At 39.8% G+C, this 15,641-nt stretch overlaps 1 protein-coding gene across 1 annotated transcript in view; it reads left to right on the forward strand.

Moving 5' to 3' along the window:
- Nucleotides 1-15,641, forward strand: part of DNAJC11 (DnaJ heat shock protein family (Hsp40) member C11) — a 75,920-nt gene that overhangs the window by 14,950 nt on the left and 45,329 nt on the right. Inside the window, exons 2-3 of the mRNA XM_074218575.1 lie at nucleotides 6,017-6,146; nucleotides 8,473-8,546. Of these exons, the coding sequence (XP_074074676.1) occupies nucleotides 6,017-6,146; nucleotides 8,473-8,546 (204 nt within the window). The remainder of the gene's footprint in view (nucleotides 1-6,016; nucleotides 6,147-8,472; nucleotides 8,547-15,641) is intronic.

A 15,641-nucleotide genomic window follows, 5' to 3' on the forward strand; every position in this document is an offset into this window, starting at 1 on the left:
CTCATGGCTCTGACATGGAGATGCTTGTCACTTCTGTATTCTCTTGCAAACGTTCACTTAGTATAACAGTTAATGAAGAGAAAAGCCCAGTTGGACTCTTGCTTTAGCTTTAGCTATAGGCTTCTCCCTATCATATTGATTTTAAAGGTAGACTTTTTTTTTTACCCTTGATATGGAATCTTAGAATCTTGGAGCCAGAAGAAACACCTCAGCATTTGTCTAGTACAATCCATGCCTGAAAATGAATTTCTAATCCAGTCTACCTAACCAGTGGTCAGCCAGCCAAAAGCTGGTTGAAGATCTCCAAGGGAGGAGGAATCCCTTCCTCCTCCTGAAGCTACTCATTTCCCTCTGGAACAGCTCTGATTGTGGGGCAGTTTTGTCTTAAGTCAGGCTAGAAACCTGCTTTTGCAATTTACTCCCATTGATGCTGGTTTTTCTCTCTCATCCCTTCTTTCAAGAACTGAGTCTTCAAATACTTGAAGACAGTTGTCATGTTCCCCCTTCCTCCTTCAGGCAGCTGATCCTCATGACATAAAAACTCAAGGCCCTTTGCTTGTCTCTGGATGCTGTTCAGTTTATCAATCTCCTTCATAATTTTATAGAAGCAAAAAGGTAACAATTTTGGTGGTTGATTATTTGCTTCTGCAAATGGAACAAAACTGCCTTAGGTTCCAAAGCAAGATTATCTACTCCTTTCAACTGTATCTTGACCACATTTATATATCGCTAGAGCCAGTACTATGGACCATGCTTTCCAGATTTCTGCAGTGGAGACTCTTTTAGCTTTCTGTAATACCTAACCTAAAAGTTATAGTAGGTTACTAAACTTTACAGTCATGTCACAGAGGACTCATTCTCTGGCAATTTTATAGTATATAAAGGCTTAATTTATAATAGATTTATTTTCTAGGGGAAATTGTAACAGAGTGATTGAAGGTGATGGTGAAACTTTTCATTTCTTAAATAGAGAATGATGCACCTCTTAATTTTGTTCCAGAGTTTTAGAAAAAAGAATATAACTTAAAACATCATTATTAGTGACTTATGTATCTCATTACATTTTGAAATGTTGTCAGTATTTTTATGGTAGTGAGAGAGGTTATCATTTATGAAATATTGAACCAATGACCTTAGCTATTCAGTTATGATGAAAGGCCCAATCTAACATTTTATTGAACATGATACTTATGAAAAATGAAACTTCTCATTTCCATTACTTAATCAATAGCACATTAAGCCATTTATTAATTTGATTAAAGAAGGTCATTGCAGAACTGAGTATCCCACTCCCTTCTTATCTAGTTTAATTTTAATAACCAAGAAATAGCAGGGTACTCTTCCATTCACTCCGTAGAGCAATGCAAGTCAAACTAATTTTTTATTTGCTGCCTTCATGTGAGAAAATAAAGAATCACAATCTGGGAAACAGCAAGCCATTTTGAATAGTTTTTAAGGAAGAGTAAAGTTCTTTTTTCAGTTATCAAATTAGTTAACTGATAAAGACAATTTGATCAATATACACATTTGAAACAATAATTAAAAGAACAAGCAGAATTTACCTGTATTTTAACATCAATAAGCATATAGTAAACAATTTACAACAATTATTTAAACTAGCATTGAAGATGTCAGGAAGATAAGGACCCAAGATTAAGAAAAAAAAAACCAGGATGGTTTGATCTTTAGAGAAGAGGATATTAAAACTCAACATTCTGGGAGGATATACTATATACAGAAATACCACAGTAGGCAAGTCACACAAATTTTGGGGTTTCCCAGCACATATAAAAATTATGCTTATGCTGTACTGTAGTTTATTAAATGAGCAATAGTATTATGTCTATAAAAGGGTATTTACCTTAATTTAATAATACTTTATTGCTTAAAAATACTAATCATCATGTCAGTCTTCAACAGATTGTAATCTTTTTGCTGGTGGAGCATCTTGCCTAGATGTTGATGGCTGCTGATTGATCAGGGTGGTGGTTGCTAAAGGGGGAAGGGGGCAGAGCAAGTTTTTAAAATAAGACAACATTGATTGAATTTCCTTTCACTTCAACACTTAGAGGCCATTACAAGGTTATTAATTGGTGAAATTTCAATATTATTGTGACTCAAAAATAGGAATAGCCAAGGAGAGGAGAGAGACAAGAATAGCCAGTTGGTGAAGTCAGAGCATACACAATATTAAATTTGTTTTCTTATATGGGCTCAGTTTGTGGCACCCCAAAACAGTTACAATAGTAACATTAAACATTACTGATCACAGATATAATAATAATGAAATATTGAAATATCCTGAGAATCACCAAAATGTGATGCAGACACAATATGAACACATGCCTTTGGAAAAATAGTGCCATTAGGTTTTCTCGACACAACTGCCACAAAACTTCAATTTATTTTAAAAAAAATTTCTGTGAAGTGCATCATGAAATGAAAGGCAATAAAATTAGGTATGCCTGTGTAGAAGACTGAATGGCAAAAAAAATACATTCAAAATTAATGAAGACATCAGGAAATAAATAATATATGGAAAATTGATCCAGAATAAATAATTCCTAAGTTATAGGTCCAGACTTTATATTATAGACATAGGGCAGTAGTGTATAGAGCCAGGAAGACTTGGATTCAAATCCAATCTCTCTTTTTTTTAAAAAAGGGTTTTTGCAAGGCAAATGGGGTTAAGTGGCCTGTCCAAGGCCATGCAGCTAAGTAATTATTAAGTGTCTGAGACTGGATTTGAACTCAGGTCCTCCTGATTCCAGGGCACTGCTCTATCCACTGGGCCACCTAACCATCCCCAAATCCAGTTTTTTAATGGAGACTGACTTTGTGACTTTGGCCAAGTCACTTAACTTTCAACTGCCCCCATGTGACTTTCTCATACTAAATTATTAGTTGCTTATGTCTATGGGTGGAAGATGGAAGGTGCTTCAACACAAAGAGTTTCCCCCAAAAGAAAAAAAGGTCAGACCAGGATGAAGATGGAGGGAATATTGTGAAGCAGAATTTGGACTAATTCTTAAAGTTATGAAGAGGAGCATTCAACCATAAAACTTAATGCTTTTGCTTATTGTACAGGGAAAGATCCTTTGAAGATCATGGTTTAAAACTGGACAAGTTCCAGCAAGCATTTATGAAATATCCACTGTGTGCTAGGCTGTTTGCTGTACCCCTTGGGAATGGATGGGGGAGTATTGCCCTCATGTAAACTTACATTTTACTGTTGTACAAATCAACCAATTAGAGAAGGACCTCAGACCCCTCAAGGTACCAAGAAAAAAAAATGGAATCACTTCTGCTGAAGCTGGTGCCCTGAATCTTGTTGATAATTTCTGATTTAAGAAAGTGAATGACCCTGACAGTGACTCTACTCCCTGCCTTTCAGTGGCCTACTTTGAGATTCTCTCTCCAAGATTCTCACAGAAATCTTAAGATTCAGTAGATTCCTATTTCTGCAGTGTTTAAATGGACTCACCCCTTGGCAAATATTTAAGACATTTCATCCTAGAAATTATTTTTTTTAATTTTTTTTTTTTAGTTTTTTTGCAAGGCAGTGGAGTTAAGTAGCTTTTGCCCAGGGCCACACAGCTAGGTAATTGTTAAGTATCTGAGTCTAGATTTGAACTCAGGTCCTCCTGACTCCAGGGCCGGTGCTCTATCCACTGTGCCACCTAGCCGCTCCTAGAAACTATTCTTAAACCATATCAAAGTTACTTTAAATTTTCTTTTTGAGGATGTGGGAGGTTTAAAAGCAAGGCATTGGGTTACTAATTGAAAGAATGGGATTTAAAACAATAATGTTGACTTTTATGGTCCTTTTAAGACTTGCAAAGCACCTTACACAAGTTCTTTCATTCAATCAATAAATATTTGTTAATTAAATTAAAAATAAATTTTAAAAAATCCTCTGATTTGAAGGTCCTGGATTTATCCTGGGTTTGCTGCTTACCATCTATATCACCTCAGACAAGTCACTTAATCTTCTCTAGGCTTTAGCTTCTGGATCTAAAACTGAGCAAGTAGGGCATGGAGCCTGGTAGACCTGGGTTTGAATTCTACTCTGATATTTGCCAGCTGTGTCACTTCAGGCAGACCACCCTTTCTAGATCTCATCTGAACAATGAGAAAGTTGGGTTTAATAATTTCTCAGATTGGGGCAGCTAGGTGGAGCAGTCGGTAGAGAATTGGCCCTGGAGTCAGGCGGACCTGAGTTCAAATGTGACCTCAGACACTTATTAATTACCTAGCTGTGTGGCCTTTGGCAAGCCACTTAACCTCATTGCCTTGCAAAAACTAAAAAAAAAAACAAAAAACGAAACTTCTCAGATCACTTCTAGTTCTAAGTATGATCTTAAGTTGTTATTTATTGGGGCAGCAGTAGGGAGGGGATTAGTCATATCTAATTCTTTATGAACCCATTTGGAGTTTTCATGGCAAAGATATAAGAGTGGTTTTCTATTTCCTTCTCCGCTGGATTAAGACAAACAGATTCAGTGACTTGCCCAGGGCTACACAGTCACTAAATATAGCTGAGATGAGATTTGAACTCAGGTCTTCTGACTCTAGGCTCAGCACTCTACTCACTGAGCCCACCCAGCTGCCCACTGTTGAGAAGTATAGGTATTCAAATATGTGAATAAATGCATAAGAAAAGATAGTAAAGAACATTCCAAGTAAATAAAAAATCTTCCAAGAAATTCTAAAATGACTGTTTTTCTGATGACCTATCCTTACATTTATTCTCTGCTTCCTGAGTTTCTTTTCTTTTAGAGTCTTTTTCTAGGACCTACTGGCCCTAGGGTTCAGGCCATGCCCAGAATCCTAACAGAGTGCCATACCCATCCCTTGGCCCAGACAACTGACATTCTGTCTTCTCTGGCATGTGACCCACATTTTTGCTATCACAATTGTCGAATTGCAGTGTGGGACGAGACTACTTCTCACCATGGAAAGACCCTTTAAAAATGCCATTTCAAGGCCAGGTAGCATCACCTGTGACAATCTGAATGGTCTAGGTTAATATTACCAAAAAGAGAACTTTAAGAAGGCAAATTACTACAAACTTCCCAGGCCCTAGACTAGATGGTCCAGGTATGTTGCTTATAATAAGACTTCCTATTTTGAGACTGGAAAAGGAGAATTTTACTTCATACCTTTCCTCCTTTTGTTCACTTAGACTTACTTGGCAGTTTGTTCTATTTTTACCTTTGGTTAGATACATGCTATTTAAAATGTCCACTGCTCCCTTGGAAGTGGGGGTGGGTGGGCAGGGAATACGCTTTATTCAAGGGTGGCCTTTGACCTTCTCCCGTGGACTGCTTTATGTCATTCCTCATAGTGGCTTAGATGATGAAAAGGATACTTTAGTTTCTGTTCTCCCAGAGACCTAGGAGCAAAAAGGGTCTTGCTTGTGGAATAGAGTAAAGGGGAAATCATGTCTGGTGAGTTCTCCTAAGGCGAGACTTAGGAAGGAGTATTAATTTTATAATTCCCTTCATCTTCATAGATGTTTGGGGATTAAAATTCACAAAGGTTCTCAGTTCCAAAACCTTGGATTAAAAGCGTGGCATTTCTGCCTGAGGATAGACAGTTTGGGGTTTGGTTTTGTTTTATTTCCCTGCCAGTACAGCCCAGTATTAAGACATAGTGACTTGCCTTCCTTCATCTAACTTAAAATACAGAGGAAGCTGATCTCTTTTGCTGTTTTCCCTTCAGACTTAAAGCAGATTGAACCAGTACAGAGACAAGAATTTCTTTCCTCTCTCCCCAATAACCATGCATCCCATCAAGATGCAGTCACTATTGATGTACATAATTGATCACGTTATTAACCTGTGCAAAAAGCCTTATTACGGTAATAAAGCCTAACTTCATTATACACCATATTTAGAAGAGCTAAATGTGCTGGGGAGCGGCTGACAGGTTCCCATTTCAGGACTGATTCTGATGATGATAATGTTTAAATAGCATTGATCGTCCTCTAATTGAATTTCTTTTCTTTCCATAGGCCTCTTCTGAAGAGCTAAAAGCTGCCTACCGACGGCTGTGCATGCTTTACCATCCAGACAAGCACCGAGACCCAGAGCTCAAATCACAAGCCGAGCAACTGTTTAACCTTGTCCACCAGGCTTATGAAGGTCAGTCAGGGTCTTAGTTTTGTTAAAGCTGCCCCAGGAGCAGATATTGAGTTTTTATAATTCTTGCCTTGAAGAGTGCAGAGGACCAGGGTCCTTAGTGGTGTTTGAAAGTGGTGGTTAGTTTCATGCCTTCTACTGACTCTTTGAAAAAAGCAATATTTTGCTTTTGAAATCAATATGTGCCCAATAAGTGGAAAATGAGTGCACAAGCTGAATAAGAGGCCAGGTTTTCAATTGTTGGGGGAATCGGCTGCTTTGAAATTGTTTACTAGAGTTTTCTTCCAGAGAGAGATACTCAGACACAGAGCCAGGAAGTTTTTCCATCTCAACTAGCAAGGGGGGGTGATTTGAGTTTGTCTTCATCTGAAAGAGAATCTAAAGCTGAACTGTGACCTCCTGGGTCCTGTGGCCAATCTTAAGAATGAGAACAGGATCAAGCAAAGGGTTTTTATCCTTATATATGATTTATGTCACAAAATGTTTGCTGAGGTTTTCTGGTGGTGAAGTATTATGCTTGGATTTAGAATTTATCCCAAACAAATTGGCAATAACTCATGCCAGAAATACATTTAGTGAATTGTGAGCACTATTCTCCCATAATTAGATGGGCTAAAAATGAAAGGACATGTTAGTCTTTGGACTAAAGGTTTTTCATTGTACAAATCAAAATATCTTGTATCTCAGTTTATAATTTTGCCTAAAAATTAGATTTTAATGACCATTGAAAGTCAGACAGTGGCAAGTGATGTATTTGCATAGACAAGACAATGTAATCTTATCAGACTTAACTCTCCAGTTGGAGGCAGATGTTTAGAATCCATTTATAGGAAGGGCTTGATTGAAACTGCCTTCCTCTGATTACATTCTGTTATCTGTGTGGCTGAATTAATTTTACAGTTGTCTGAATTATTGATATAGTTTGTGTGCAGCATTTTGGAAATTTGGGAGGAGTAACTGAAACATAAGAGAGTTAAAAGCAAAACCCCACTGCCTCTTGTAAAACTGCTGCAGCAGCAAGCCCAGCACCCAGTGGTTTAGCCTAAAGGGAGACAAAAGCAAAATTGTGAATAAATGATTCCTTATTAAATCCCAGAGATTAGCTGAAGAAGTTTGGTGCTTCTGTTTTTGAGCGGTCAGCATTTCTCTCCTCCATATTAGATTTAAATGTGAGCAGAATCATTTGCATTTTCTTCTTCCCCTCCCCCCTTTTTTAATTAGGCCTTAAAATATATGGAGTAGTCTCCAAAAAGAAGTCAAAGTCTTGTTTAGGGATTGGTAAGGGCCAGAGTTTGGGGCAGGATGAGGAGGAAGGTCACAGGTGTTATGTGTCAGTGGCAGCTAAACTAGATTTTGATCTGACTTTATGCAAGACTGCTCCCTTGTGGATTATCCACCATTCACAGGATCACTTGAGAGATCATCTTAGTCACCTCCCCTGTTTTACAAATGTGGAAACCAAGGCCCAGAAAGAAGTGACTTGCTCAGGTACCCCTGGAAGAGTGGGCTTTGGCTCAAGCCTTGGGCCTCCACATCCAAGGCTTGCCGTCCTGACCTCTTTTGACAGCTCTCATCCTTCTTGAGAACAGCCTGTTTTCTCTTATGTTATTTTACATAACAGTCACAATTGGCACTGTTGTGACAAGTGTTTTGCCTGACTGACAAAATTATTTACAAATAAGTGCTAATGCTACAGAAAAACATAGGCTGTTTAAGATGCTACAAAAGGCTGTTAAAGGAGAAAATCACCATAATAGTTGCAAGTTGGCTCTCATGTATGATCCTCACTCCAAACAAGCCTTAGGGCACCCTCATGGGTCCCCATGTCATGCCCAGCTGACACTTGGAAGCTTTGGAACCTGAGAGATCACCTTAAGCTCTCTCAGCCTCTGTTTGATATCATTCAAGCTGTAGTTTGGATCTCATGTAGTTGCAGTGGCTCTGCATATCATCAAGGACTTTATTTCCGATGAAGCTCTTTGGTACAACCAGTTATTAGCATTATAATTAGCATTCTTTAAAAGTTGCATTAACTTTTTTTTCTATCTTTGATATAGCTAAGAAATTATTTTTAGAAAAGTTAAACCACTTTGTCCTGGGGATTTAAATTAACTTATGTTTCTTTCCCAGGGTACCTGCCAGGGTACCTAGGAAGCTGATAGAGCTAACTCTGTTAGTCAGTTAGAGCCACCCACTAGAATACCCACCATAAACTTGTGATAGATTTGTGTGGAGAGATGATAAGAGAAAAAGTGAGTGTGTGAACCCTGGGAATTCACAGAAGATCATAAATCTTGCACTTTGTAAACATATGCCTTTTAATTTTCAGTTCTCAGTGACCCCCAAACCAGGGCCATCTATGATATATATGGGAGAAAAGGACTGGAAATGGAAGGCTGGGAGGTAAGAAAAATTCTATGTCATATCTCAGGAAAAACAAAACAAAATGTTAGGTCTTTTGTCTTCTATCTTTGTCTAAGATTAAATAGGAGTTTTAAAAAAAATATTTGTCCAAGATCCATTAAGTGGCTATCTGATATCTTTCATTCATAAATGGGGTTTTGGGATTTTGGAAAATCTGAGTAGGAGTCATTGAAAAACATAAAATATTCAAAAATATGATTAGACATACTTTTTTCAATATTGTGTAATATTTCACATTTGGTATGTGGCTGCTTAAGTGTATTTTTCCCACTCTTTTGGTCTTAGAACACAAACCACTACAGATGCCCCCCTCCTGACTGATAAACAGGGAGGAGTGAGGAAAGTCCCTTTTCCACTTTTGCTTAATAGGAATTAGCAGTGCCTTAGGCAGGATTACTTTAGTGCAGGTAGAAGTTAAGTCTTGGTCATTGTAACAGAACATTTCAGCCTTAAATGGTCCCCAAATCCCCACATCTCCATCAGCTACTGGAAAGAGAGAGGGGAAAATCTTGCCTTCATTAAATTCTTCATATCTAATATTTTAAAACATAGGTTGACTGTGTCTTTTCATAGCAAGTCCCAGGGAATCCAGGGCCCCTGTTTTGTATCTCCAGTTTCATTGTTGGGTTTTTAATTCCAAGCAACATCACTCCATGCTTCCAATTAGAGTAATGGAGCTAAGGTTTTCCTGGCAAAATATTTCATGGCTTCCCTAGTGCCAAAACAAAATGATCTCATCATAACAAATGCACCCAGTAATGATGGTAAAAAAAATTGGAGAAGTCACAGGTGGTGAATGCACCTTTGAATAAGCCTTCAAATAAATATTTATTATGAAATCTCTTTAAGGACAAAGCGAAGAGAGCCAGTCAAGTTCTCATCTATCAGAGTTGGCTTGCTTTATGTTTCCTATTGATACTATACCATGGGACATTGCCTGCACTGCAAGATAAAAATGCCTTCAGCAAAGAGGCCATGAAGATCCCTCCCCAGGTATTAGCTCTGAGATGTATCAGAGCTTAACATACAATAGGTAAATTGAACCCATTATTTATACTGTAAAGGAAAAGTCTCACTGAACTCCAGCTCATTTTATGGAGCTGGCATCAACATTCCTTCAAGGAATTCCTACAGCTGGATGAATTGTTTAATATGAGGACTGTCCCACTTCAGTAATAGCTTTCACTCCAGGGAGGCAGCTGCACTCCCTTCATCTCTTGCCGGTATTTTGAGCACTATTAAACTTTTCCAATTGCTGAGGGGTATTCATTTACTGCATATTTGTTAGGATAAACATATGGATAGTCAGTGAAGGATAGAGGGTTCTGTTAACACCTTCAACATCTGAAACAGGCCTTTCATCTGAGGATCTCAAAGCACTTCACTTCCGTGATTTGAAAGTAGCCTCCAGCATTGGATAGAGAAGTAATAACATTCCCATGTTATTCAAAGTAAGCTATGCATATATGTAGTTTAAGCTTCTCAGAGCTACCCAACCCACTGGGTCCCTGCTTCCCTTGGTAAATTCACACTCTTTTCTTCTTCTGAGAGAAGAATTCCTGATCTCTGGCAGATTGCCAGAAGTTTGAGATGTTGCCATTCCCTTTTTGTAAAAGCAGCCCCTTCCATCCATCTTGTCATCTCAGATCTGGAATTTAATTAGCACTGTCTTTGTGGGTGCCTGCTCAGGGAATGGAAGCTGTCCTTTTTCCTGAATGACCAAAAGCCAGCTTTGAGCTGCCGGGAGAGGCAAGAGGGGTTTGAAAAGCTCGCTCCTCATCTCCAACCAATACCATGATCAGACTAAAGATTAAATTAACATTGCCTTGTCAGCTCTAATGAAGTCTAACTTTCATCCTGAGACTCTGCTCCTAGGCTCTGCCCTTTCTAGCCTGCCTTCTCATAGTTATCAAAATAATCTTCCTAGAACAGGGATCTAACCATGTTGCTTTTCTCAAGAATCTTCCCTGACTTGATTTCCCCCAAGGTAACATTCAACCTCCTTACTTTGGTATCCGGATCCCATCCCAGTCTGGCTCCAGGGAACTTTCTAGACTCCTTTCACCCCACCCCTCATGTTTCAGCTAGATGGGCCTCCATCCATTCCTGGCATTCCTCCTCATCCCCTCTCAGGGCACTGGGACTTTGCCCATGGGTTGGTCCCCAAGCTGGGATGCCTTCCCTCTTCATCTCTGCCTCTTGGAGTTCTTTCAAGGCTCTAGCCCAGTTGACATGTCTTTATCCCCTTCATTATTAGTGTTCTCTCCCTTGAAATTTTGTTATGTTTGCTAATCTGATCTTGTATAGTATGCCCCAGTTGAATGCAAGCCCCTTAAAATTAGAGTCTCTTTTTGGGGGAATGGGGTTTTTCTTTGACTCCCCAGGGTCCAAGAGAATGCTTTGCTTGTTTAATTTATTACATACATTTTATTCATACTTTCTTGCTAGATCTTTGAAAACTAATCTAGCCCAATAGTAACTAGAATAACTTCTGTTAAAGATAGAAGAATATAAGCAAGCATATTCCTTCCCCATTCCTTTTATCCCATCCATCCCCCACTTTCCTAGAGAGTTTATATCAACAAATATTGACTTTATTATTCAGCTGCTCAGCACATTTACAATGACTAGTTGATGTTTATTTCCCCTCAATCTATCCCAGTCTATCTCCATGAATATATTAGAACCCAGTACTTGGAGATCTAGAAGTGATTCAAATGAAATTGCCCTTTGAGGCTCCCCCTTGGTGCCCCTTCTTTTAGAGCACGTCAGTGGACAGAGTTTCTAGCTTTGGGGGCTTTCTGGGCCCAGGGGAGCATTTTGAGGGCAGTGGGCAGAACAGCCACTTTCCCCTTACAGTGAGTCCTGTGCAGGTGCCAACTTTTCGTGGCTTATGTTAAACACTATGACCAGATTCGGCTCGAAGGAACTGACACCTTTAGAACATTTTCTTCTTCAGCATGTCTCAATATGTCTTAGAGCTACTCACTCAAGCCTTGAAAAGCTTTAAAGGTCAAGTCTCTTGAGGTCTGAAAAGCCCATCTTGCCCTTCTTGGCCGCTTGGAGCTGGCACTGGCAAGAGCCTGAGTTTTCTGCCAGGAACTTGAAGAGGTAGGTGCACCCCTCAGCCAGAATGCCCGGCCCAAGCTGGAGCTGGGGCTCACCAGGAAGCTTCTTTTCTCTGCATTTGTTCTCACATTCTGTAGAACAGGCAATTAGGCTATTAAAGTTGTCTTGCCAGGGAAAATCACCTGATAGCCACAGACCCTGCAGAGGAGTGTTCCTCATTTTGTCAAACACAGCAGCCATACTCCCAGGCCTCCAGGGTGCTCTGAAGCTTCCAGCTGAGGATCCTAGCACATGCATGATTCCCCCTGCCTGAGCTTCTCTAGCTCCCTGCCTGCCTCTAGCCAAGAATCCAGAGGAGGTCCCTGGGAGCAGTTGGGGAGCAGGGGGGATCTGCCCAAGATGTTTACAAGATCCTCAAGGATGTTATTTGGGACTGGTTCTGCTTGCCCTCCAAGAAAACAAGCAGTTTGCTTCAGCTTCCCTTTCATTTTATTTTTATTTGTTCCTTTGAAGATCACAGGTTTATAAGGTCATTTAATCCACTCACCTGTTTTTGCCAAGGAGGAAGCTATCAAGTCACAAGCTTTGTATTTCCCTGCTAAGGGCTAAGTGTACAGAGAAAAGCAAAACTGGCCCTTGTTTTCAGGAAGCTCACAAGCTTATGGAGGAGACACTGTACAAATAACTGCAAATCTCATGGAGAATAAATAGACAATCAGAGGGAGGGGCCTAGCTAGTGTGAGGGACAGTGGGGTTTGAGCTGTGACTTCCAGGAGATCAGAGGATCCAAGCCAGGGGGGTGGGGGGGACAGGAAGGAAAGGACCATGTACCATCTCTGCAGGTAGCTGGTCTTGTGCCTCTGGATGGAAGAAAGAGCACATGGGAAGTGAGCAGAAAGGTGCTGGGTCAGGAGGGGCTTTGAGGAACCAATCAGAAGATCATGTAATCGATCCTGCAGGGAAAGAGGATCCTCTAGGGGAGAGAGGAGAGATTAAGGACTTGGTCACATTTGCACTTCAGGCAGATCCGTTTGACAGGTGAGTGGAGGGAGGAGGGTGGAGGAGAGACTTGAAACTGGTAATAGTCCAGGCAGGAGTTGAGGGGCTGCACCAGGTGGGCTGGCAGTGTCAGAGGAGAGAAGAGAGAACATGCAAGAAATGTTAGGAAGGGAGTAACAATAGGACTTGGTAGGTGATTGACTGGAAAGGCTGAGAGCAAGGGGAGGAGCATGCCCAAGGTCACAGAGTCAGGAGGAGAACTCAGAGCCTCTGGCTCCAGACCAGCACTTTTGCCCCCCCACAAAGGAGGGAAATGGAGAGAAGAGAGTGAGAAGCTAATGGTCAATCTAAAAAATGGTACCTGGTTCTCTTTTAGCCCAAGATCAAGCTCCTCTGAAAAAGTGAAACTGCTATAAATAGGCATACATGTCCTTGGTGTTCCTGAGGCCCAGCAGGTTGCAGGCTGCAGAATAAGGATTGCTTGTGATATCAGTTAAATGTAATCTAAATAGCATATTTTATGAGGTCACAAGACTGTCAAGACAATCACAGAGATTTCATTTTGTCATTTAAAATTTGTTCTCTAGGTAACAATCGAAGCAACCCTGTCCTCCCTACCTATGTCCATCTGTCTTTCTGCTAGAATAAATATGCTTCAATACTTCAATGAAAATTTGTGTATTTTTAAATATTTTTTCATTGATGTCTTGTTTTTTTTGGTATTATCATAGTTTCCCCAGTATCCCTCTGCCTCTATTCCATAAAATGAAGCCATTTCATAAGACAAATAGTATTTTTAAAGACAAAGAAAAGTTCGAGAGGAGTGTTTGGAGAATCAGCATAATTTATCAATTTGCAGGAAAAGGCTGAAAATAAGTGCTTTGGGCAACACTGTGGGTCTCCACTTCTGCAAAGGGGATCTGGAGCTAGGGTGGGAGGGTCTTTACATCACCTTTGAGTCATGCTTATTGCCAGTCATTTTCAAAGAGCGTTTGTTAACTTTGAGATGGGATGCTCCCTGGGATCACTACCTTTCCTGCCCCCCGCGCCCCCCCCCCGCTCCTCTGGTCTCCTGGAAGTCACAGTTCCAAACACCACTATCCCTCACTCTAGCTAGCCCCTTCCCCACACAATATATGAAGCCTGTGCAAAGTGATTAAAGTTGAGGGAGTTCGGAACTCTAAAACTGGGGAAGGTCAGTTTCTTTTTTGTGATTTGATTAAGTAAGTGTCCAACTTTGGGCACCTATCACAGTTTTCTTTTCTTTTTTTTAAGTGTGTGACTATGGTGTAGTCATTTGGTTTATTTATTTATTTAGTTTGATTTTTGAAAGGCAATGGGATTAAGTGATTTACCCAGGATCACACAGTTTATTGTTAAGAGTTTGAGATGGGATTTGAATTCAGTTCCTCCTGACTCCAGAGCCAATGCTCTATCTACTATGCCACCTAACTGCCTCTCATTTAACATTCTCAGTTTTTTTTGTTTCAAATTCTTTTCCTCCCCCCACCAAAGAAGACAAGTAATATATATTCATTATCCTTGTGAAGTCATTTCTTTTTTTAAAAGAAAATATTTGTGCTATAAAGGTCAGAGTTAGGGGCAGCAAGGTGGCACGGAGGACCTGAGTTCAAATCCGGTCTCAGACACTTACTAATTACCTAGCTGTGTGACCTTGGGCAAGCCACTTAACCCCATTGTCTTGCAAAAAAAAAATCAGAGTTAGTCCACAAGTCTTTGACCTCTTTTGGTTTTTATCCCAAACCATATTTTCTAATGATTTTGCTGCCTTGATTATGACTACGTTTGCATTAAAGTCTCTGGGTATCAAAAAATAGGTTAATTTAATGTCACAGAATTTTAGAGTAGTAAAACACCTTAGTGACCATCCAAGTTTGAAGAAGAATCCTTCCCACAGTGGACTAGAGAAGTGGTCCTTCAGCCTCCAGTGAACATCTCCATAGATGGCTATTTCCATAGAGATGAAGACTGCTCTCATTTGAGGCAGCCCTCAGGGGTCTTACTAAGCTTTCTTTGTTGGGTTTCTGTGGCACAAGATTCTCTTTCCTCTTGCCAAATGAGCCTTGTCTCCCTGCTTGTCATTTTTTTGTAGCTCTGAGATGTGCTTCATCTTAAAATATAAAGGTAATTTAGCCATTTCCCAATTGGGAAAATCTAACTTTTTAACAAATATGTTACAGGTAGCCATTACTACCTTTGTCTAGAGGAAATGTCAACATATATGGTCATTAACTTAAATAAAATATTTCAGGATTTTCACAGAACATTTCTGGTGGTGATAGCATTAGTGCGTAGGAGGGAGGGAAAAACTACTAGAACCTCTAGGGGTGGCCCAATCAGTTTATATATTTTTTTGTAAACTTGCTCATTTTCTCTTGTATACTCTTCTCTCCCCCAATAAAGGGGTATGTGTGTGTCAAATTTTGGTTTCCTAAACTACTGAGAAACCAGATATTTCTATGAAGAAGCCATCCTGGGGGGCAGCTAGGTGGAGCAGTGGATAGAGCACTGGCCCTGGAGTCAGGAGTACCTGAGTTCAAATTCAGCCTCAGACACTTAATAATTACCTAGCTGTGTGACTTTGGGCAAGTCACTTAACCCCATTGCCTTGCAAAAAGCTAAAAAAACAAAAACAACAAAAAAGAAGCTATCCTGGATCTAAAAAAGTCCGAATCTGTTTTTAAAAGTGATTAGCTGAAGTGTTATTCTCACTTTTGGTAGAAATTCACCATCCAGTTGGGCTCAGCCTTTGTTTTTGTCATATTATGAAAAATTTACAAACTGTTCTGTAATATTATTTTTTAAAACTTGGGCTCTGAAGACAGGCCTTTCTTATACCACCTGCCTTCATGATTCTTTTTAGAGATCGTTTTTCATTTTGCTGAAAATGAAGACTCTGCTTTGGGACTTTTTCTTCATTTTGATACCAAATGATATCCAGTTGACTACTTTTTCACCTCCCATTATATCTCCTTACTAGTTTCT

This window comes from Macrotis lagotis, chromosome 1, assembly GCF_037893015.1.
Source record: "Macrotis lagotis isolate mMagLag1 chromosome 1, bilby.v1.9.chrom.fasta, whole genome shotgun sequence".
NCBI classification, from domain to species: domain Eukaryota; kingdom Metazoa; phylum Chordata; class Mammalia; order Peramelemorphia; family Peramelidae; genus Macrotis; species Macrotis lagotis.